Here is a 24776-nt window from a genome sequence, read left to right as displayed (position 1 = left end):
GTCACGTCTAACAAATTGGTTAGAATTCTTCGAATCTACGATCATGTGTGGATTCTGAGGGGCAATTGAGGGATATAAGATGGTGAGGGTGAATAGAGAGCAGCTGTTCCCTTGGTTGAGGGAGAAATCATGATACCGTAAGGAGCAGGAGGTTCCCAGGGGGTTTGGGAAAATACTTTCTCACTCGGCAGATGGTGGGAAACTGCAGTGCACTGAGAAGCAGAGGCCCAAACCTTATAACCTTATTTTAAAAAAAATTTGGATGAGTACTTCAAATATAACATTCAAAGGTATGGGACAAGTGCAGGAAATTGGGATTAGCGCACATTCCGTGGTAGTTATGTAGGTGCAATGGGCCTTTACTGCGCTGAATGAATCTCGTAGAAGACCTGAAAATGGAACAGTGAGCAAGAGGGAAGATGAGGACATGTGTTTGGGGCAGGGTATTTATAGATCTGAGGAAATGAAAGGAGAAATAATGTTTCAAAGAAACTAGAATAATCTGTTCTGAATTTCTGTCATGATATTTTGAGAACAGTTAGGTGTTTTTTGTTTCATGACCAGCGCAGATACGATGGGCCAAAGGGCCTTTTCCTTTACTGTAGCTCTCTTTAGCTCGATGGTGATCTTAAAGTTTTGATATTTCCAGGGTCGCTGAGGCCAGGCTGGGAGCTGTCAGTAAACATGTAAGAGCTGATACTGTTTCCAAACCCCTCATTACTGAGTGGGTGGATAATATGCCTAATACTAAGGGGTATCTATTTAAGGTGAGAGGGGGAAGTTCAAAGGAGATGTGAGGGGCAAGACTTTTTACACAGTAATAGGAGCCTGGAATGTGCTGCCTGGGTGTTGGTGGGGCAGATACGATCGGGGCATTTAAGAGTCATACAGCACAGATACAAACCCTACGGTCCAGCCAGTCCATGCCGAATATAATCCCAAACTAAACTAGTCCCACCTGCCTGCTTGGGTGATATCCCTCCAAACGTTTTTCTTATTCATGTTCTTCTCGAAACGTCTTTTAAACATTGTAACTGCATTCGCATCCGCCACTTCCTCTCAAGTTTGTTCCACACACGAACCACACTGCGTAAAAAAGAAAATCACTGTCTTTATAAAATCTTTCTCCTCTCATCTTGAAAATTTGCCCCCGAGTCTTGGAATCCACCATCTGATGGAGAAGACATCTGCCATTTGCCTTGTCCATACCCCTCATGACTTTAGAAGCCTCTACAAAGCCACCTCTTAACCTGCTACACTCCAGTGAAAATAGTCCCAGCCTGTCCAGCCTCTCCCTATAACTTAAACCCTCCATTCCCAGCAACGTCCGAGTAAATGCAGATCTGGGCTGAGAAATGGCAGATGGAGTTCGACCTGGATAAATGCGAAGTGATGCATTTTGGAAGGCCGAACTCAAATGCTGAATATCGGATTAAAGACAGGATTCTTGACAGTGTGGAGGAACAGAGGGATCTGGGTGTGCAAGTACATAGATCCCTCAAAGTTGCCACCCAAGTGGATAGGGTGGTTAAGAAAGCATATGGTGTTTTAGCTTTCATTAACAGGGGGATCGAGTTTAAGAGCCGCGAGGTTTTGCTGCAGCTCTACAAAACCCTGGCGAGACCACACTTTGAATATTGTGTCCAGTTCTGCTTGCCCTACTATAGGAAAGATGTGGAGGCTTTGGAGAGGGTGCAAAAAAGGTTTTACCAGGTTGCTGCCTGGACTGGAGGGCTTGCCTTATGAAGAAAGGTTGAATAAGCTCAGGCTTTTCTCTCTGGAGAGAAGGAGGAAGAGAGGAGACCTGATCGAGGTGTACAAGGTAATGAGAGGCATGGATAGAGTCAATAGCCAGAGAGTTTTCTCCAGGGCAGGATCGACTGGTATGAGGGGTCATAGTTTGAAGATATTAAGAGGAAGGTATAAAGGAGACCGCAGAGGTAGGTTCTTTACGCAGAGAGTTGTGAATGCATGGAATGGGTTGCCAGCGGGGGTGGTGGAAGCAGAGTCATTGGGGACATTTAAGCGACAGCTGGACATGCACATGGATAGCAGTGAGTTGAGGGGTGCGTAGGTTAAGTTATGATGTTTGACATTAGGATTAAATCTCGGCACAATATCGTGGGCCAAAGGGCCTGTTCTGACCTGTACTTTTCTTTTTTTTTAATAGATATTTTTATTGGAAATTTAACATTTTTACAAGTTTACAAAAATAAACAAAAATCTCAAGTACAAACATTGATATACAATTAAATCTTAAAGAAATAATAACCAAAATTTAACAAAAGAAAAATACCGAGAGAAAGAAAACAAAACTCAACTAACTACTAATCTAACCTACAACTAACCAGAGTGTATATTTAAGTCTCTTACATTGTTCAACTAAGAGAAAGAACAAAAAACACCAACGGATAACACAGAAATTGGGTTGTGAGATACATGCTCGGAATGTGTTAACAACAAATGTAACAAAACCCGTATTCGTGCGGGATTCCTCTCCCAAGGGGCCCCGGACCAGCCAGGTTTGTAATCTCAATTAAATAAAAGCCCTTGTTAGGATAGCCGAAATATCTGTATTCATATCATTCAAGAAGGGCTGCCATATTTTATAAAATAATTTGGTCTTTCGGTGCACCGTATTTGTAAGGAAGTCAAGGGGAATACATTCCATAATTAATCTGTGCTAATTTGAAAGTCCAGTTTACCAAAATATTTTTCCTTGCACAGAAAGAGAGAATAGAAAATAATCTCTTCCTGTGCATATCCAGGGAGGGTAAGCTCGAAAAGCCCAAAAGGAGAGATACGGGGTCCACTTTAATTTCCGTTCCTAAAATTTCTGTCAGGGCACTTGCTACTTTAGTCCAGTATCAACGGATCTGATGACAGGTCCATAAGCAATGTACAAGAGTGCCCACCTCTATTTTACATTTGGGACACATTGGAGATGCCCCTGCCTTAAATTTTGCCAATCGATCCGGTGCTATATGGGCCCTATGAAGTATCTTCAGCTGGATAGCCTGAGTTCTGTTACAGATGGTGATTCTTCAAGCATTTTCCCAAATGTCATTCCACGTTTCTACAGAGATTTCTAGTCCCAATTCCTGATCCCATGTTTTAAGTAGATTGTCCATATCTCCCGATACTTCATCATGTAGTAAATGATAAATAGTACTGAGGGAGGATACCCCCCATTGGTCGTAGTACTCTACATTCTCTATCTGATTTATAAAGACTATCTAATAACGTAGTCTTCTTCTGTATATAGTCTCGAATTTGGAAGTATCGATAGAGGTCTCCATGAGATAATCCGAATTTCTGACGCAGCTGTTCAAAAGACACCAGGACCCCATCTTTAAATAGGTCCCCTAGACATAAGATACCCCTGGATCTCCAGAGTTTAAAAGTGGCATCTGTAAATCCCGGTTGGAATCCCCATGCTCCCACTATCAGTGCATAGGGGGATGTTTTATGTGAGTTGCCCTCGTTTTGCCGCATTATATTCCAAGCTTTAATTGTATTTAGTATTATAGGGTTTTTTAACAGTGATCCGTAATGATTTTCCTCTTGTCTGAAAATAAAAGGTTAATAAGTGGGTATTTTACTTGAGAAGCCTCGATGTCCAGCCAGATTGGGTCTTGTCTGATCCACAATCAATCAGCTATGTAACTTAATAGGGAACTTAACTGATATTTCCTAAAATCTGGGAAGTCCAATCCTCCCCTTTGCCTGTGGAAGCTGTAGCTTCTTCAGTTTAATGAGGGGCTGTCTATGATTCTAGATAAAGGAACCCAACCAGCCATATAATTTACGTAGAGCCAGCCTCGGCAGCATCACCGGAAGCATTCTCATAGGATATTGGAAACGGGGCAGGACATTCATTTTAATTAGTGCTATTCTACCCAGCCAGGAAATTGGAAGGTCTCCCCATCGCTGGAGGTCCTGCCTTATCCTTTCCAGTAAATGCACAAAGTTAGCCTTGTATAACTGACCAAATAATGGGGTAATAAAAATGCCTAAATATAAGAAACCCTCCAGGGACCAACAAAAGGGAAAATGGGATCCATCCACTAAGTGGGGTATCATAGCAAGGCCACCCATTGGCATAGCCTCCGATTTTGAGAAATTAATTTTATAGCCTGAGAATGCGCTAAATGTATTAATAACTTGAATTAAGCGAGGTACGGACATCAGAGGATTACTGAGGAATCGAAGAACATCATCTGCATAAAGGGTAATTTTATGTTTACCTGTACCAACCCTCGGGGCCGTTATATTAGGATCAGCCTGTATAACTTCTGCTAGTGGTTCAATTATAACAATGGTGAGATAGGACATCCCTGATGGCAGCCCCTACCCACACTGAAGCTATCCGAACCTAATCCATTGATAACCACAACCGCTTTGGGATCACTATACAATGTTGAGACCCATTTGAGACCCACCTTTCCAATGTGTAAAACAAATTTGACCATTCAACCCTATCGAATGCCTTTTCCACGTCTAATGAAACTACTACTCCTGGTATCTTTCCCTAATGGCAGGCTTGAATCATATTCAAAACCCTTCTAATATTATTGGATGATCTACGGCCCTTAATAAACCCCGTCTGATCCTCCTTTATGATATGTGGCAGTACCCTTTCTAGTCTCGATGCTAACGTTTTAGAAAGGATTTAAAAATCTACATTTAGCAAGGATATTGGTCTGTATGACATACAATCTTCTGGATCCTTTCCTTTTTTAAGGATGAGAGAGATATTTGCCTCTTTCAGCGAAGGCGGGAGACAGCCCTGACTATATGTATAGTTATACATGTCCATAAGTGGACCAGCCAATATTCCTGTAAATTCTTTATAGAATTCAGCTTGAAAACCATCTGGGTCAGGTGCCTTACTGCTCTGAAGTTGCCTGATTCCGTCAAGTATTTCTTGGACTGTTAGGGGAACATTCAGGACTGATACCTGTTCCGGAGTTAGGCCCGGAAAGGTCAAATTTTTAAAAAATGATTGCATCCTCCTAGTCCTGTCTTCACAATCCTACGATTTATATAAATCAGAATAAAATTTTCTAAAGATCGCATTAATATTTTTATAATCATCAGTCAAAATACCCGTACTTTCCTTGACAGACATGATAGTTTGAGGGGCCTTTTTTTTTCTTTGCAAGAAATGCTAAGTATCTACCCGGTTTGTCGCCAAATTCATCTAACCTTTGTTTTGCAAATAATAATTCCCTCTTAGCCGTTTGGGTAAGCGTAGTGTTTAGAGCTGTCCTAAGGGCCGTAATCCTTTGCAATTTAATAATAGAAGGTCTATCAGTGTATGCTGTTTCAGCTGCTTTCAAGTGAGCTTTGAGCAGATGCTGTTGTTCTCCCTTTAATTTTTTCTGGGTCGCTGAGTATGAGATGATCAAACCTCACGCGTAAGCTTTGATGATCTCCCACATCATTGATGGGTTGCTAGCCGTACCTAAATTAATTTCTAAAAAAGTTTTAAATTCTTGAGAGAAGTACTTTACAAATTTACTGTCTTTCATTAGGAAGGGGTCCATACGCCAATGCCGAGGGGATGTCCCATTGTTCCTCGCCTTAGTTTCCATATATACAGCAGTGTGGTCGGAAATTGCTATACTACCTATTTTACAGGATGATATGGAATTTTAAAAAAATCGAGGGGGCAAAAAACATATCAATTCTGGTATGACATTTATGTGGATTGGAGTAAAAAGAAAAATCTCTGCCCTGTGGATGAAGACATCTCCATACATCTACTAATCCTAATTCCTTGTTCAGATCCACCAATTGTCTAGATCTGGGAGATACTCCTGCTGTACTCTTGGGAATCCTTTCTATTTCTGGATCCATAATACAATTAAAGTCTCCCCCTATAATCGTACGACGGTCACTGAGAGCCATCAATTTTGAGAAGGCTTCGTTATAAATTTAAAAGGATGTGCCGGGGGGGCAATACAAATTTAAAATCCCATATTTCTCTCCATTTATATAAGGGCTTTAATCAGAATATATTGTCCAGATTCGTCTTTTATCTGTTTTAGGATTTTGAGAGGGAAATTCTTCTGAATAAGAATAACAACTCCCCTGTTTTTTGAGCTAAAAGAAGAAAAAAGGCCTGATCAAATCCACCCTGTCGCAATTTCAAGTGTTCTTTATCCAACAAGTGTGTCTCCAATAGGAGAGCTATATCAACCCTTTCTTTCTTGAGGTTTGATAATATTTTCTTCCTTTTTGACTGGCGAATTACTCCCCTTGACATTCCAGGTGCACCACTTAACTGACTGATCAACCATAATCATCCGGGCAAATCCGAGACCCCTCGGGAGGGGAAACCCTATCCAGAACATCCTGAGCATAGAGCATATAAAATTCACAAAAATAAAGGTTCTCTAATACAGTCACAACAGTATAACAAAAAACTATTTCTAAATAATTAAACAAAAACGTATCTAAATGGAGATTTTCCCCCTTGTTCCCAGGGGGTTTCACTTCCTTTCCAAAGGTCCATCGTATCCTATCCCAACCAGTGCCCCACCCTTGACCCAGGTGCTCCTCAATAGGATGAGGAAAATTCAAATATATTACAGAGCTAGAGTTAACAGTGAGCACCCTACCCCCACCCCCACCCACACCAACACCTGGATATATTTGGTAATGTTAATACCATGTATAAACATATATAACTATAAAATTATAACCTCAACAAGTAATAATTAAATACAATAATACAAAATAACAAGGGAAAACAACCCCACTCCTAGAGACAGAGGTAAAATAGAATAAGGATATATATATAATTTAAAAAAACCAAGGTGGGGGAGAAAATCGGTGAGTACAGAACAAATAAATAAATCCCTCTCCCCACCCCCCAAGATAATATTAAACAGTAAGGTAAAAAAAGAAAAAGGGGGGATATAAACTGGAGTTGGGGGGGAAAGCAAACCAACATCAAATTATCTCTTACAATTTATCTAAGAGAGTCCAAAAATTCCTTTAGCCTTTTCCGGCGCTCCAAAGTTATACGTGGATCCTTCATGGTTAAAGCGTAGCTTCGCTGGGTAGCGTAAGGAGTACTGAATAGTTAAGTCCCTTAAACACTTCTTCGCCTCATCGAATGCCTTCCTCTTTCGGACCAGAGCTGGGAAAAAGTCCTGGAGTAACATGATCTTGGAACCTTTATAGATCATGGCTTGGGAATCTTTTCCAAGATTTCTAGAGGCTTCTAGGAGTATCTGCCTCTCCTTATAGGTCTGCAGCCGGAACAGGACCAGGCATGGGCGCTGGTTCGAGCCGGGCCTGTGTATTGCAATCCTGTAGGCCCATTCCACCCTTACCTGGCCTGATCCAGCTTCCAAATTTAAAAGCTGTGGCAGCCACTGCTCAGGAAACGCTGTAAGCTGGCCTTCTTCTTCCCGTTCGGGAAGGCCCAGCAAATGAAAATTTTTTCGACGACCTCGATTCTCGAGGTTGTCATTGTGATTCTCTTAAGGTCCAGACTCGCTGTTTGAGAGTCCGGACCTGATCCACGGCCGATTGCGCTGTAGTTTCGGAGGTGGTGGCCTTTAGCTCCGCCCCTCCGACTCGGCGCTCGATTTCCTTAATGTCTCGGTCGTGCTTTTGCAGCGCGGCCGAGAGTGAGTCCCATCGACTTCGGGATTCTTCAATAAAAGCGTCTATCTTCGCATCCAGTTTGGAGATGATTTCCACGAGGCTCGCCACTGTAGGTAAGTCCCCCGGGGCGACTGTGGACGCCTCTGCTGTAGCTGGAGAGGGTGGGGGAGGGGGTCCTGCTTGCTGAGAGCTGTGGGCTCCCTTCCCTTTAGTCATTTTTACTGAAGATTAAATTGTTTAAATTCAATACTAAACAACTAATTAGATTAAACAGCTATTTTAAATGATTTGGTGAGTGTGGTGGGGGTGGGTCAAGTCTTGGGAGGAGCACTGTAGACTCAGACTTGCTGGGTCGCTGCCATCTTGGATCCCCGTGCTGTACTTTTCTATGTTCTATCTATGTTCTAAATCTCTGCTGAACTCAAGGAACTTTTAGATCAGCACATAAATATACAAGAAATGGAGGGATATGGACAGTACAGGCAGAAGGGATTAGTTTAATTTGGCATCATGTTCAGCACAACATCGTGGGCTGAAGAGTCCATTCCTGTGCTGTGCAGTTCTGTTAGAACATAAAAGAGAACAGCTCAGTCCAGGCCCTTCGGCCCTCGATGTTGGGCTGCCCTGTGAAACCAGCCTGAAGCCCATCTATCCTACACTATTTCATTTTCATCCAGATGTTTATCCAGTGACCATTTAAGTGCCCGTAAAGTTGGCGAGTCTACCCCTGTTGCAGGCAGTGAGTTCCATGCCCCTACTACTCTCGGAGTAAAGAAACTACCTCTGACATCTGTCCTATGTCCATCCTGTGTTCTATTAACAAATAAGAAGGGACACCAAAGGAAACTGAGGGGGAAGGGAAGACATTGCCAGTGTTACGATCAGGCAGAGAAGAATGGGAGCAGGAGAGAGCAGCCCACTTGGTTGGATGACACTGGAGAGATGTTGGAATGATTGAAAGCAAAATACTGTGGCTGCTGGAAATCTGAAAGAAGCGCAGAGAATGGTGCAGAAACTCAGCACGTGCGGAAAGAGAAACTGCTAATAATTCGAGTCCCACATGTCTGTTTGTCAGAACGGGGGCGTAATGCTGTGGCCAGCCTTTTGGCTGAATCGTTGTCCCAAAGAATGTAATTTGTGCTTTTGATAACAGACGCTTGGGTAAAGTGGCAGGGACTGAAAACTGCTTGGATGCATTCAGACGTGGAGTTCTGGAAAGGAGGTGCATAGATTTTACAGGCGAAACATTTCTCAAGGAAACAAAAAGGAGGTTGGGAGATGAGACAGTAGTTTGCAAAGAAGAGTTGAACAGATTTTGTTTAAAGACTGGTGATGGCAGTTTAAAGGAGAGAGTGACTGTTCCTGGAAACTTCGCCATTTACGGCATCGGATACTGACTGCTGAGAAATTCAGCGAGTGGTTTTGATCTCACAGATGTTAGGCTCATGGATAAGGTGAGCTCTGAGAGGCCATCAAGGGAGATCAGAGAAACACTGAAGAATGGTCCAAGCTTAGGGCTCCGACAAGGAATTTTAGACAGTTTGGCCCAGTGAGGGAAAGGGAAGCAGAAGAGGGAGCTGATTTGATGGTTTGTATTTTAGTGATAAAGAAACTGCATGAGCTCCTGACATAGTGCTCTTTGGTGGAGATGCAATGGAGGAGGAAGGGAAGGGGGAAAGAGCCCTTCAACGGTAATGAACTTGTGTTCAGTATCTAAAAAGAGCAAAACATGTCATTTGACCGTCATCTGCATATTAGGCAGTAAAATTGGGCTGAACCTCATTAATACTAGCAGGAGAGCCCAATGAACGTGGTTCAGTCTGGATTGTGATTAACAAAAAATAAGCTGACGTAGTCATTTGTGAACTCGCTGGTAACTCAGCAAGTGGAACAAGCAAGTGAATCCCTTCCTTCAGTTCGAGCAGGTGAACGCCCTCACACCACAACCAGGAACAACAGGGTGTGACTGTAAGTGAGGCAGGTAGGGGGATTCTGAGTTCAGGAGTGGAGGATCCTCAGCCCTTGACCTTGTCCAACAGGTATGAGATTCTTGCTCCCCGTATGGATGAGGGGAAAGGGCTGTGGGGAGGATGAGCCAACTGACCATGGTACCACGGCGCACAAGGCCGTTCAACAGGGGAGCAAACAGACAAATTGTTGTTGTAGGGGATTCTATAATTAGGGGGACAGATGGTATCCTTTGTGAGCTAGATCGGGAGTCCCGCACGGTGTGTTGCCCGCCTGGTGCCAGGGTGCAGGACATCTCCGACTGGCTCGAAAGGATATTGGAGCAGGAGGGAGAGGATCCAGTTGTTGTGGTCCACGTTGGCACTAACAACATAGGCAAGGCTAGGAAGGAGGATCTGTTTGGGGATTATCAAGCACGAGGCAGGAAATTGAAGAACAGGCCCTCGAGGATCCTAATCTCTGGATTACTGCCTGGGCCATGTGCTAACTGGCATAGGGAACAGAGAAATAGGGAAGTAAACACGTGGCTAAGAGATTGGTGTGGGAAGGAGGGATTCCATTCCATGGGACATTGGCATCAGTTTTGGAACTGGGGCGATCTGTACCGATGGGACGGTCTCCACCTGAACCGATCTGGAACCAGCGTTCTGGTGAAAAGGATCAATAGGGTGGTCACTAGGACTTTAAACTTGTGAGTCGGTGGGAAGGGAAAGGGAGAGCAACAGAGTATGGAATCAGGTAGAAAGATAAGCAGCAGGTTAGCATATGTGTGCAGGGTTTCAGTTCAAGGCAGGCTAGGAATGAAACACAAAGGAAGGATAACTTAGGACATACTACTAGAGGTGATGGAAATCATGAGGATAAGAAAATTAGCGTTAAGGTGCTTTACCTGAATGCTCATAGTATTCAGAGCAAAGCAGATGAATTAACGGCACAAATCATTGTGAATGATTATGATGTGGTAGGCATCACAGAGACGTGTTTGCAGGGGTTCAGGACTAGCAGTTCAACATCCAAGGATTTACGACATCAAAAAGACAGGGAGGTGGGCAGAGGGGGCGGGTTGCCTTGTTAGTTAAGAATGGAATTAATCTATGGCACTAAATGACAGAGGGTCAGATGGGTGGAGTTGAGGAGCCTCGAAGGCAAAAAATTCACAATGGGACTTGTGTGCAGACCTCCTAGGACCAGGGCCACACGATGTACCAGGAAATAGATAGAGCATGTCAGAAAGACACAGAAAGGTCACAGTGATCATGGAGGACTTCAATATGCAAATGGGCGGTGTGAGTAACGTTGCCGGTGGATCCAAAGAAAGGGAATTCATGCAATGCTTGCAGGATGGCTTTTTGGAACAGCTTATGATGGAGCAGGTTATTCTGGACTTAGTGCTATGTAATGAGCCAGACTTTATAAAAGAGTTTAAAGTAAGGGAACACTTAGGAGTCAGCGGCCATAATGTGGTAGTGTTCAGTCTGCAGTTTGAAAGACACAAGGCAACATCAGATGGAACGGTGTTACAGTTAAATAAAGGTAATTACAGGGGTATGAGAGAGGAACTGATGAAATCGACTGGAAGCAAAGCTTAGTGGGGAAGACAGTAGAGCAACAATGGCAGGAGTTTGTGGTGTAATTGAAGACACAGTACGGAGGTTCTTCCCAAAGAAAAGAAAGATTATCCGGGGGGTGGGATTAGACAGCCATGGCTGACAAAGGAAGTCAGGAGATGTATCATAGAAAAAGAGAGAGCCAATAAAGTGGCCAAGAGCACTGGGAAATGAGAAGATTGGGAAGACCACAAAAACAAACAGAGAATAAGAAAGAGAGAAATAAGGAAGGAGAGGATCAAATATGAAGGTCAGCTAGCCAGTAATATTAGAATTGGTAATAAAAGTTTCTTTCAATACATAAGAAACAAACGAGAGGTAAAAATACAATTTGGGCCACTCCAAATTGATGCAGGAAGGCTAGTGATGGGAGATAAGGAAATAGCTGAAGAACGTTTGTGTCAGTCTTCACAATGGAAGACGTGTAATACCCCAACAATTAAGGAGAGTGAAGGGGCAGAGTTGAGTATAGTAGCCATTACAAAAGAGAAAGTGCTAGAAAAGCTAAAAGATCTAAAAATTGGTAAGTTCTGTGGGAGGTGGCTGAAGAAATAGTGGAGGCATTGGTTGAAATCTTTCAAAATTTACTGGAGTCAGGGAAAGTCCCAGATGATTGGAAAATCGCTGTTGTAACCCCCTTGTTCAAGAAAGGATCAAAACAAAAGATGGAAAATTATAGGCCGATTAGCCTAACCTCGGTTGTAAGTGAAATTCTAGAATCCATTGTTAAGGATGAGATTTCTAAATTCTTGGAAGTGCAGGGTCAGATTAAAATAAATCAGCACGGATTTAGTAAGGGGAGGTTGTTCCTGACAAACCTGTTAGAATTCTTTGAAGAGGTAACAAGTTAGACCAGGGAAACCCGGTGGATGTTATCTATCTAGACTTCCAAAGGCCTTTGATAAGGTGCCTCATGGGAGGCTGCTGAGTAAGGTCAGGGCCCATGGTGTTCAAGGTGAGCTACTGGCATGGATTGAGGATTGGCCGTCTGACAGAAGGCAGAGAGTTGGGATAAAAGGTTCTTTTTCAGAATGGCAGCTGGTGACAAGTGGTGTCCCGCAGGGTTCAGTGTTGGGGCCGCAGATGTTCACTTTATATATTAATGATCTGGATGAAGGGACTGGGGGCATTCTGGCGAAGTTCGCTGATGATACGAAGTTAGGTGGACAGGCAGGTAGTACTGAGGAGGTGGGGAGGCTGCAGAAGGATTTAGACAGTTTAGGAGAGTGGTCCAGGAAATGGCTGATGAAATTCAACGTGAGCAAATGCGAGGTCTTGCACTTCGGGGAAAAAAGAATATAGGGACAGACTATTTTCTAAACGGTGAGAAAATTCATAAAGCCAAAGTACAAAGGGATCTGGGAGTGCTAGTCCAGGATTCTCTAAAGGTTGCCTTGCAGGTTGGGTCCGTGGTTAAGAAAGCAAATGTAACGTTGTCGTTTATCTCAAGAGGGTTGGAATGTAAAAGCAGTGATGTGCTACTGAGGCTTCATAAAGCTTTAGTTTGGCTATGTTTGGAATACTGTGTCCAGTTTTGGGCCTCACACCTGAGGAAGGACAGACTGGCACTGGAGTGTGTCCAGCAGAGATTCACACGGATGATCCCTGGAATGGTCGGCCTAACATACCATGAACAGCTGAGAATCCTGGGATTATATTCATTAAGAGTTTAGAAGGTTGAGGGGAGATCTAATAGAAACTTACACAATAATGCATGGCTTAGAAAGGGTGGATGCTGAGAAATTGTTTCCGTCAGGCAGGGAGACTAGGACCATGGGCACAGCCTTAGAATTAGAGGGGGTCCATTTAGAACGGAAATGAGGAAACATTTCTTCAGCCAGAGAGTGGTGGGCCTGTGGAATTCATTGCCACAGAACACAGTGGAGACTGGGATGTTAAATGTCTTCAAGGCAGAGATTGATAAATTCTTAACCTTGCAAGGAATTGAGGGATATAGGGTGAGTGCGGGTCAGTGGTGTTGAAATGCCCATCAGCCATGATTGAATGGCAGAGTGGACTTGATGGGCTGAATGGCCTTATTTCCACTCCTATGTCTTATAGTCTTGTAATGAATTTGCCAATGTATCTGAAGATTAATGAATCACTTCACTGAGTGAGTCCCTTTGCCCACTCAGGGCAGGTGCATGGTCTGTTCAGAGTATAGGTGCTGATGTGTGTGTAGATTGAATTGGGTGGTAAATCTCTTCCCATAGACAGGACAGGAGAACAGCCGCTTCCCAGTGTGAACATGCTGGTGCAGTGAGATCAAATGATTACTTGAACCTAGTTCCACACTGAGAGCACATAAAGGGTCTTTCATCAGAGTGAATGTGTTGCTGAAGCATCAGTACCTCAGAGCTTTTCTAGAACTCCCTGCACAGTTTGGACATGTAAAGGATCTCTTGTCCATGTAAGCTTGCTGGTGTGTCAGCATGTGGGATGATGGAGTGTGCAGGCAAACAGCTTTTTCTCAGCTAAGATGGGCATCTGAAACCTTGACCTCAATCCTCATATTTCTAAATTTTCCCCATGTGTGGGTGCCCTTGAAACTCTTTTGGATGGATAATTATTTCCATGCAGACGGCACGAGTAGTTTCCATCGGCTGTGTTGTTTTTAAGATTGTAAAAATGGTTAAAGCTCGTTCTATAGTCAATAAGCTCTAACACTCATGTCGGTGGCTTGGTATTTTTCCAGCAATGCTCATGTTTGAAATCTTTTGCCACATTGAGGTTAAGGATGTCTCCTTTCGCATTGCCATGTTGATGATATCCAGGGCTGAGTGACTCTACCATCAGGTGGCATGGTGGCTCACAACGCCAGGGACCCAGGTTCAATTCCAACCTCTGGCGACTGTCTGTGTGGAGTTTGCACATTCTCCTTGTGTCTGCGTGGGTTTTCTCCAGGTGCTCCGGTTTCCACCCACAGTCCAAAGATGTGCAGGTCAGGTGAATTGGCCATTCTAAATTGCCCATAGTTTTAGGTGCATTTGGCAGAGGGAAATGGGTCTGGCTGGGTTACTCTTCAGAGAGTGAGTGTGGACTTGTTGGACCAAAGGGCCTGTTTCCACACTGTAGGGATTCTAATCTTCTAATCCGTGTTTAGTTTGAGTTTTGTTTCTGGAAATCCTTCCCTCCTCACACCCTTCAAAGAGAGTTTGCAGAAGGGATCACCCTGTCAGTGATGGATAGATTCAGAGTGGACGATCCCAGTTTGAATCAACATTTGCCCCTCCATTTGTTGGTTTGAGCCCTTTAAACCGCTGCGACCCGGCACAGGATTTATGGTCTGTCGGGTATGTGTCTGTAGTCTGCAAATCCATCTTTGGGCACAATCCTTCCCTCCATGGTCACAGGTCGTGGCCAATTCCGAAACTGTGTGAAAGTGAGGACTGCAGATGCTGGAGATTAGAGTAGAGAGTATGGCGCTGCGAAAGAATAGCAGGTCAAGCAGCATCCGAGGAGCAGGAGAATGGACGTTTTGGGCAAAAGCCAGTTCCAAACTGTGTTTATGTTGGGCACGGCAGAACACAGTCGCCTACCTGCTGGTGATCAGCTGCAGTCTAGTGTATGCTCACTCAGTATTTGGCTGAAACCTGTCATCAATCACCCAATATAAAGAGGAGGTTGAATGGGAGGACTGGCCCTCCAACCAATCAAGTTGTGGTGGGGGAAGGGAGGGGTTGTGCTGCAGGACTGAGAGCAAACCCTTCAGGACCAGTCAGAAAGGGAAACTGCAAAGTTCCACAAGCTCAAACTCTTCTCACAAGATAGTAGAGCATTAAATCTCAATGAGAAATTGATGGGAGGCTTTAAGAAATAGTGGAGAAGCAGATGATGATAACTTAAATATTCTAACAAATTTATAGGAACTGAATAAGATGATTAGTTTTAAGACCCTTTAACTGAATGCTCGTGACAATCCTGTTACCAAGATTTGGAGGGACTGGGGTGGACAAACTTCAAAATCACACATCACCAGGTTATAATCCAACAGGTTGATTTGGAAGCACTAGCTTTTGCCTCTCCTCCTCCAGGTGGTTGTGAAGGTTATGCTGACACAATTCACAGCCAAAGGAGACCAGTGTCAGGGGAGATGTGGTACAGTTGGTTGTGGAGAATAAGACCATAATTGTGTCGACAAATTCTGTGTCGGTATTGTCCACAACCACCTGATGAAGGAGCAGCACTTTTAAAGCTAGTGCTTCCAGTGAACCTGTTGGACTGGAATCTGGTGTTGTGTGATCTTTAAACTTTGTCCTATTTCCCAAGCTGCCTTGCGGGCTTGAACAGACCGCGTCCACTCAGCGACAGGCTGGCACGCAGGCGCAGTGTCGATTATATCTAGGGCATGCGCAATATCACTTCGATCAGAGCTGTGGGACCCTCGGAGCTGCTGCTGCTGCTGCTGCTGCCAGGGGCCGCGGTCGGCGGGAGAAAGGGGGAGGAGTGGAGCCGAGAGACGGTGGCTTGGTGAGGAGAGAGGAGCGGGGCGGCTTCGTAAGCGCCTCGTGTAGCCCGCAGTCCCCCAAAGAAGAACCTGCGGGCCCCGCGTTGGCTGTTCCGGAGCTTGCTCCCGGGGAAGAGGCCGCGCTCCTCGTCCGCCATTGTGGCCGAGCCAACAGGGAATGGGCGGGGCTTAGGGCTCCGTCTGTTGGGGGGGGGCGGGGAGCATGGCTGAGCTGCGCGCATGCGCGGCCAGCCAGTGTGGGAATGTTGTGATGTCACTGGGGATGACTCAGCAAGAGCCGGTGTGAGTGAGCAGACTGGCAGCAGTGGTTGGGTGGGTGATCTCAATTACAGGGAGGTAAAAGCAATGACTGCAGATGCTGCAAACCAGATTCTGGATTTAGTGGTGCTGGAAGAGCACAGCAGTTCAGGCAGTGTCGAAGGAGCAGCGAAATCGACGTTTCGGGCAAAAGCCCTTCATCAGGAATAAAGGCAGGCAGCCTGAAGCGTGGAGAGATAAGCGAGAGGAGGGTGGGGGTGGGGAGAGAGTAGCATAGAGTACAGGGTTGAAGAGCTTCAGGGCAGAGGAAATGACCTGGGAGTTGCAGTGGGAGAGGGACTCCCTGAGATTCTTGCAGAGAGAGGAGGAAAACTTCTTCAAGGCAGGCATCCTTGCAAGAGGATTCGCAGTAGGGTTAAAAACAATGACTGCAGATGCTGCAAACCAGATTCTGGATTAGTGGTGCTGGAAGAGCGCAGCCGTTCAGGCAGAAACGTCGATTTCGCTGCTCCTTGCTTGCTGCCTGAACTGTTGTGCTCTTCCAGCACACTAATCCAGAATCAATTACAGGGATGCTGAATGTGGGAGGCGTTGGGATCGACAGGTCTAGGGTCAAGAATGGAATGGCGACAGTTTCAGAAGCTGAGACCGGTGGAGTTACCCAGGTGGTTTTACTGGTGGTACAGATGTGCGGTTGGATCTCGGTTTGGGGTGAAATGTGGCACCAAGATCCTGAACATCTGGGTGCTTTCGGTGCGGATGCTGCAGGCCAGGGCTACCACTTCAGTCTGTTTCAGCATCTTGCAGTTGCCAGGGGAGAGATTGAATTGGCTGCTGGGGAATTGAGCTCCAAATGGACCGAAGACTGTGACTTTCATTCTCCTAATACAGTATTTAGTTGAAGAAAGTCATTTGCTCCGTTACTGGATGTCAGAGGGGTCAGGATAATCGTGGAGTGATCTGCATAGATTTCACTTAGATCTGCAAGGCCAATTCCTTTGGAGATTAAGTGTTTGGGAGACCCTGTCAAATTTCTGGACAGGTTACAGATACTGTATGTAAAATCCTTATTCTTTACCCCCTCCTTCTCCTTCCTCCCCGTGTTTCTCTCTCCCTCTCTCTGTTTGCAGCTGTTTCTCTTTTCTCTCTGCTGTATACAGGTCCCACAGTCTTGAGTAGGCCCAGATCAGGTAGCAGGTTTCCTTTTCCTGATAGATATCGATTTAACCCTGGTTGAGCTTCTCTGACAGTCTAGTAGCTGTTGTGCTCGTTTTTCCCAAATGCTGACCCTAAAACCTGCCAGAATCACTCAGTACAATTTTACAACCTGCCTTTTTGTTTTTGCGGTTTTCTCTCTCATTCTTTTCTATTTTAAATGAATTTAACAGGCTATGAGAAGAGAAGAATTTGCAGTCAGGAAATTGAAACCAAACATCGCATCGTGATCCCATGGAGTCACCCAAGTTGTCAGAACCTGAATCTCAGCAAATTTTAAACATGGAAGAGAAAAGTACCATTCACAGTGGGGAGAAGAGGTTCACGTGCTCGATATGTAGAAAAGGCTTCAGCCAATTGACCGGCCTGAAGAACCACAAATGCAGTGCCACTGGGGAGAAACTGTGCAAATCCACGGACTGTGAGAAAGGATTCAGTCACTGTGGTGCACTGAAAATTCACCAACGTAGTCACACAGGAGAGAGGCCGTTCGTCTGCTTCAAGTGTGAGAAAGGATTCACTAAGCTATCTACCCTGCTCACACACCAGCGGGTTCACACTGAGGAGAGGCCTTTTAATCGTACAGACTGTGGGAAGTGCTTTAAAAGTTGCAATGATCTGACGTCCCATCAGTGTGTTCATACTGAGGAGAGGCGGTTCACCTGTTCTCACTGTGGGGCTGGCTTCAAGCGGTCATCTCAACTCACTGTACATGAGCGCATTCACAGCGAGGAGAGGCCAGCCACTCCTGAATGTGGGAGTGAACTCACTCAGTCAGATCATGTCAAGGAACCCCAGCAGGTTCTCACCGAGGAGAGACCTTATAAATGCCCGAACTGCAGGAAGTGCTTTAAAACTTCAAGCCATCTGCAGTCTCATCAACGTGTTCACAATGATGAGAGACCTTTTAAATGTTCAGAGTGCGGGAAGAGCTTTAAAAGTTCCAGGGAACTGATGGTGCATCAACGTGTCCACACTGACGAGAGACCATTCATGTGCTCTCATTGTGGAACTGGATTCAAGAGATCATCGCAACTTACGATACACCAGCGTCTTCACACTGGGGAGAGGTCGTTTATCTGCTCGGAATGCGGGCAGGTATTCGTTCGGTTCTCCACCCTGTTGACACACCAGCGAGTTCATTCTGGGAAGAGGCCATTCACCTGCAAGGTGTGTGGGAAGGAATTCATTGAGTCATCCCAACTCAAGGCACACCAGCGAGATCACAATGAGGAGAGACCTTTCAAATGTCCAGACTGTGGCAAGTATTATAAAAGTTCCAGGGAACTGAAGTTACATCAACGTATTCATACAGATAACAGACCATTCAGGTGCTCTCACTGTGGGACTGGGTTCAGATGGTCATCTCATCTCGCTGCGCACGAGCGCACTCACACTGGAGAGAGACCGTTCACTTGCTCTGAATGTGGGAAGGGATTCACTCAGAAAATTCACTTGATGACGCACCAGCGCGTTCACACTGAGGAGAGACCTTTTAATTGCACAGACTGTGGAAAGTGCTACAAGAGATCCTGGGATCTGATGCGCCATCAACGTGTTCACTCTGAGCGACCTTTTAAATGCCCAGAATGCAGGAAGTGCTTTAAAAATTCGGAGGAATTAATGCTCCATCAACAATGTACACACCAATGAGATGCTACTCAGGTGCTGTCACTGCGAGTCTGACTTCAGGCGGCCATCTCAGCTCTGTACAATAGTGAGTTCACAATGGGGAGAGGCCTATTGATGTCTGTGTTCTCTAAGTTTCCACTGTTTAGATTTGAGACTCTAATTCTAGAATTAAGTATATCATGTTTAAACTTGACTAAAAATTATGATCGCTCAGTAGCAAGGTAATTGTTTTATACAGTTCCAACATAACCTACCTGCTTTTAATAAAGGCAATATGCTACTAAAGGCAAGTATCCTATATGCCTTTCCAAAAACTTATACCTACCCATTCTGTGACCTCAAGAGACAAATGGACATGCACACTAAGGTTTTTCTCTGATTCTTGGTGCTTCTCAGGATCCCACCATTTAACATTTATTCCCTTGTTTGTTCTGCCCAAGTGCATCCCTTCACCCATGACTGATTAAATAAAAGGATAGGAGTGATACTTGTAAAGGATGTTGGTGGGAAAATGGTTTAAGTTGCTGTTCAATATTGTTATATACGTACAGAGCCTTTTTTCTTTTGTGTAATAAACTTGTGTTGTTTAGTTGAAAAAACATTGGCAGTGTCGTGTGAATATATTCAGTGTTCGACCACCATCTGAACTAAACTGCAAAAATAAAATGTATGATCTATCAAGCCAGGGTGTCACTCTGAGATCGAATTTGTTTCCCCGTCAGTTGTGATCATCTCCTTTGGAGAATGGGGGCAATCTCATTGAAACAAGATTCTTACAGGTTGGATGTAGTTAGGACTTCTCCCTCGGCTGTTGAGTCTTGAACCAGGAGACATGAGTCTTGAGTAAGGGAGAGGCCATTTAAGAGTAGGGGCGAGGGTAAAGTTTTAATCCGAGGGTGCTGAGTCTTTTGAGTCTGCGGAGGCTCAAACCTTGACGATATTCAAATCACAAATCAAATGCCTGTATTCTTGGAGATAATGGGGAATGGAAATACTGCAGGAGAGAAACAATCGGCTGTGATTGTGTTGAATGCTGGAGCAGGGTCAGGGGCTAAATAGTCCACTCCAGCTCCTTGTTGAAGGGCTTTCCCATTCTCGTACATCCTCAGGACCAAACACAAGTGAGGAGTTAATGGACTTTGTCAGGAAGATTGTGACCATCTGATTAGTTGCCTCTCCCCTATCCTCCAGAGCTCAGCAGATGAAACTGCCTCTAAAGTTCTTTGTTGAACTTTCAACTTGTATCATTCTCCAATTTCTCTGCTCTCTCCCTTTATGCCCTTTCATTGTTCTTGTCCATCAGACTCGCGTCTGACCCTCCTAACCCTACAAAACCGCTGACCATCCAACTTCCAATGTTCACTGATATTGTTAATCGTTCGCGCTCTCACGCTCTCTCTCTCGCGCTCTTCGTGTTTTGTCATGTTCTTGTGCCAAGCCCAGCTCAGGACGACATTGCCAATACTCGAGGTGTCAATTGGGCCTACCTCGCTAATGTCGCCCCTGTCAGTGTAGCAGCCGCTAATTCCAATTGTTCGAACCCGTGCTTGCCTCCGAAAAGAAAGTAGGGGCTCGTTTGCTGCCGCCATAATTTTCCATTGATTATGGTTTCTGCATGAACAAAAATGAATCAATAACAATTACATAGAAAATAGGTGCAGGAGTAGGCCATCCAACCCTTTCAGTCTGCATTACCATTCAATAAAATCATGGTTGATCGTGCGAGATCAGTATCCCACTCCTGCCTTCTCTCCAAGCCCTTTGATTCCTTTAGCTGCAAGGACCATGTCCAGTTGCCTCTTGATTATATCTAACAAACTGGTCCCAATAGCTTTCTGTGGTAGAGAATTCCATAGGTTCATAACTCTGACTGAAGCAATTCTTCCTCATCTCCGTTGTGAGTGGTTTACTCCTGATTAGTAGACTGTGACCTCCTACTTCTGGACTTGCCCAACAGCGGGAACTATCTTCCTGCATCTAGCCTGTCCAGTCCAATCAGGGTTTTATATGTTTCTATGAGGTTCCCCCCCTCATTCTTCTAAGTTCCAGTGAGCACGAGCCCAGTCGATCAGCCTTTCTTCATAGGTCAGACCTGCCATCCTGGGAATCAGTCCGGACTCCCTCAATAGCAAGAATGTTCTTCCTCCATCTAGGAGACCAAAACTCTGCACAATAGTCAAGACCCAAGACCCTGTATAACTACAGCAAGACATTGCTACTCTTATACTCCAATCCTCTCACTGTGAAAGCCTGCATGCCATTAGCGTTCCTCATTACCTGCTGCTGCACCTGCATGCCAACCTTACAATGGCCAACCAGGTCTCGTTGCACCTCACCTTTTCCTAAACTGCCAGTGTTCGAATAATAATCTCACTTCCTGTTTTTGCCACCAAAGTGGGATAACCTCACATCTATTCACATTATATTCAATTTGCCAAGTATTTGCTGACTCATCCAACCTGTCCAAGTCAGCCTGCAGTCTTAGTATTCTCCCTACAGCGCACACTGCCACCCAGCTGAGTGTCATCTGCAAGTTTGGAGATTTTGCATTCGAAACCTTTGTCCACACTGTTAGTGTACATTCTGAACAGCTGGGGTCCCAGCACTGAACTCTGAAGTACCTCACTTGTCACTCTCTGCCACTCTGAAAAGGACCCATTTATGCCGTCTGCCATCCAGTTCTCTATCCACATGCCCTCCGATACCATGAGCTTTAATTTCGCTCTGTAATCTCGTGTGGAGTCTTGAGCCATTTGAAAATTCAGATATGCAACATCTACCCAATTCAACCTCCTCCTTCTGTGACTCTACTGGTCACATCCCCAAAATATTCCAGACGATTTGTCAGGCATGGTTCCTTTTTTGTGCACCTATGCTGAATCTGACATTTCTGTCACTACTTTCCAAAGTTCTGTTATTACATACTTAATAATCGACTCCCATCATTTTCCCCACAACCAATGTCAGGTTAACAGGCCAATAATCCCTTGTTTTCTTTCTCCCTCCTTTTCTAAAAAAGTGGGATTACGTTAGCTACCCTCCATTAGAACTTTTACCAGAGTCTCTCGGGTGCTGGAAAATGATCACCAAGGCGACCACTACCTAGGATTCCTTTCTTAATTAAATTGAATTGCATTAGCTTTATTGTCACGTACTCAAACTGGTACAGTGAAAAGTTTATTGCGCGATAGGTACAATTCTCACAGAATAGAGAAATGGAGATAACATGTTACATTGCAGCTATACATAGTACGAATATAGGTCAGAAGAAACATGAAACAAAGTCAAATGGACAAACAAATACAGTCTGTCTCCAAAAGCTGTCCACAGCAGGGAACCTCCAAGTTCCACGCTAGGCTGCTGCCGACATGTTCCTGCACCAGGCTGTTACCCCCTGCTCCAATCACTAGTTGCTTGCATCCCCACTCTGGTCATTGGCATACCCCCGCTGGTCTGTGGTGTCCTTGCTTCCAGCCGCTCGGATGCAGAGCATCAATCCCTGGGGACTTATCAGGTTTTAACCCTATCAACTTCCCCAGTACCATTTCCTGACAAATAAGGATTTCCTTCAGTTCATTCTTTGTGCTTGACCCTCTGTCCCTAACATTTAATTAGATTAGATTCTCTACAGTTTGGAAACAGGCCCAATAAGTCCACGTCGACCCTCCAAAGAGTAACTCATCCAGACCCATGTCCCCTCTAATACTCCTAACACTGTGGGCAATGTAGCATAGCCAATTCACCCTAACCTGCACATCTTTGTGACTGTGGGAGGAAACCCATACAGACAGTCACGTGAGGCTGGAATCAAATCTGGGTCCCTGGCACTGTGAGGCAGCAGTGCTAACCACTGAGTCACCGTACCATCCTTCTGGGAGTTTTTTTTTGTGTCCTCCTTCATGAAGACATATCCGAAGTTTTTGTTTTATCTCTTTGTTGTTCATTATGAACTCACCTGATTGTTTCTCTGAGGGACCTACATTTGCCCTCACCAGTCTTTTTCATCAAAGTTAGCTTTCTTTAAGTTCAGGAGCCCAGTCTCAGATTTAACTGTGTCACTCACCATCTTAATGAGTGGAGCAGCATAGTGGCTCAGTGGTTAGCACTGCTGCTTTACAGCACCAGGGTCCCAAGTTTAATTCCAGCCTCAGGTGACTGTCTGTGTAGAGTTTGCACATTCTCTGCAAGTCTGTGTAGGTTTCCTCTGGGTGCTCTGGTTTCTTCCCACAGTCCAAAGATGTACTGGCCAGGCTGAATTGCCCCATAGTGTAGGTGCATTAGTCAGAGGGAAATGGGTGTGTATTGCCCCATAGTGTTAGGTGCATTAGTCAGAGGGGGGTAGGTTGGTGTGGACCTTTTGGGCCAAAGGGCCTGTTTCCACACTGTAGGTAATCTAATCTAACTCTACCATATTATGGTCACTTTTCACGAAAGGATTTCACACCAGAAGGTTGCTAATGAATCCTCTCTCATTTCACAGTCCCCAGTTTAGGCTGGGCTGCTCTCTGGTTGGTTCCTTGACATGTTGATTGAGGAAAGCATTCCTCATTCATTCCATGAAATCCTGCTCCATCACGTTGCCACAAGTTTGGTTAGTCCAATCACTATGCAAATTCGAGTCACCCATAATAACTACTGTACTTTTACTGCACACATCTCTAATTTCTCATTTGCTACCATCCCCAGCCTCACAACTACTGGTTAGTGGTCTGTACAGAACTTCCACTGATTTTTGTGTTCTGCGGCTCCACCTGTATAGATTCCACATTGTCCAGGCTAATGTTACCTTTGTTGAAAAGACAAGTTGTGCAACAGAAAGAATTGAGGTCCTCAAATTATGCGAACATAGAAAAGAACTATCATGCTCTCTCAGGCTTTGATATCCAATGTGGTTGTTATCAGCACCGAAGGCATAGTCTACAGCTATCTCTGGTCTTCTCCATAGTTTTTCATATTCCATTGAGTCATAGAGATGTACAGCACAGAAACAGACCCTTCAGTCCAACTCGTCCATGCCGACCAGATATCCCAACCCTATCTAGTCCCACCTGCCAGCACCTGGCCCATATCCCTCCAAACCCTTCCTATTCACATACCTATCCAGATGCCTTTTAAATGTTGCAATTGTACCAGCCTCCACCACTTCCTCTGGCAGCCCATTCCGTACTTGCACCACCTTCTGAGTGAAAAAGTTGCCCCTTAGGTCTCTTTTATAACTTTCCCCTCTCACCCTAAACCTATGCCCTCTAATTCTGGACTCCCACACCCCAGGGAAAAGACTTTGTCTATTTATCCTATTCATGCCCCTCATGATTTTATAAACCTCTATAAAGTCACCCCTCAGCCTCCGACACTCCAGGGAAAACAGCCCTACCCTATTCAACCTCTCCCTATAGCTCAAATCCTGCAACCCTGGCAACATCCTTGTAAATCTTTTCTGAACCCTTTCAAGTTTTACAACATCTTTCTGATAGGAAGGAGACCAGAATTGCACACGTTTATTACATTGCCCAATGATACTCACTGCACTGACACACCAGATTTCGAGAACAAGTTCCCTGGCTACAGAAACAAATATTGCAAGAAAACCTCAGGCAGCATCTATACAGAAGACAAAAGGTGACACAACTGTGTTTGAATAATACCTCAAATTTCTCCTGTTCTGAGGATACTCTTTAAAATGGTCGACAGTTTTTTTTTGTACACATGCTGTCTGGTCTTGTTCTGGTTAATTAGCTGACTGAACAATTTTAAACACTGGATTGGAAAACAAAAAAAGAAATTGGTGTTGATATGTTTCCTGCTGTGAAACTTGAAATCTGTTTTTCCTTTCAACACACTCGATTCCTTTCATCTCAGTTCTTAAGTTTTATCTTGGTATCACCCCTTTTGTGGCTCAAATATTAATAATTACATCTGTGTCAAACAAAATTTCTCAATTTCAATTTGTCTCTTTACGAACAATGAAATTTTCAGTCCAGTTGGTTACTAAGACAGACGTACTT

The 24776-nt window shown here is 44.6% G+C and overlaps 1 protein-coding gene across 1 annotated transcript in view; it reads left to right on the top strand.

The window, feature by feature from the left end:
• LOC140460462 (uncharacterized) overlaps positions 1-19422 on the top strand; it is a 34995-nt gene extending 15573 nt beyond the window's left edge. Inside the window, 2 exon segments of the mRNA XM_072555000.1 lie at positions 17313-18774; positions 18776-19422. Coding sequence (XP_072411101.1) covers positions 17374-18774; positions 18776-18886 — 1512 coding nt within the window. The 5' untranslated portion in view covers positions 17313-17373 and the 3' untranslated portion in view covers positions 18887-19422.
• Positions 19423-24776: the final 5354 nt, after the last annotated feature.

Source organism: Chiloscyllium punctatum, chromosome 36, assembly GCF_047496795.1.
Source record: "Chiloscyllium punctatum isolate Juve2018m chromosome 36, sChiPun1.3, whole genome shotgun sequence".
NCBI lineage: Eukaryota > Metazoa > Chordata > Chondrichthyes > Orectolobiformes > Hemiscylliidae > Chiloscyllium > Chiloscyllium punctatum.
This window is presented reverse-complemented; position numbering and strand designations above follow the sequence as displayed.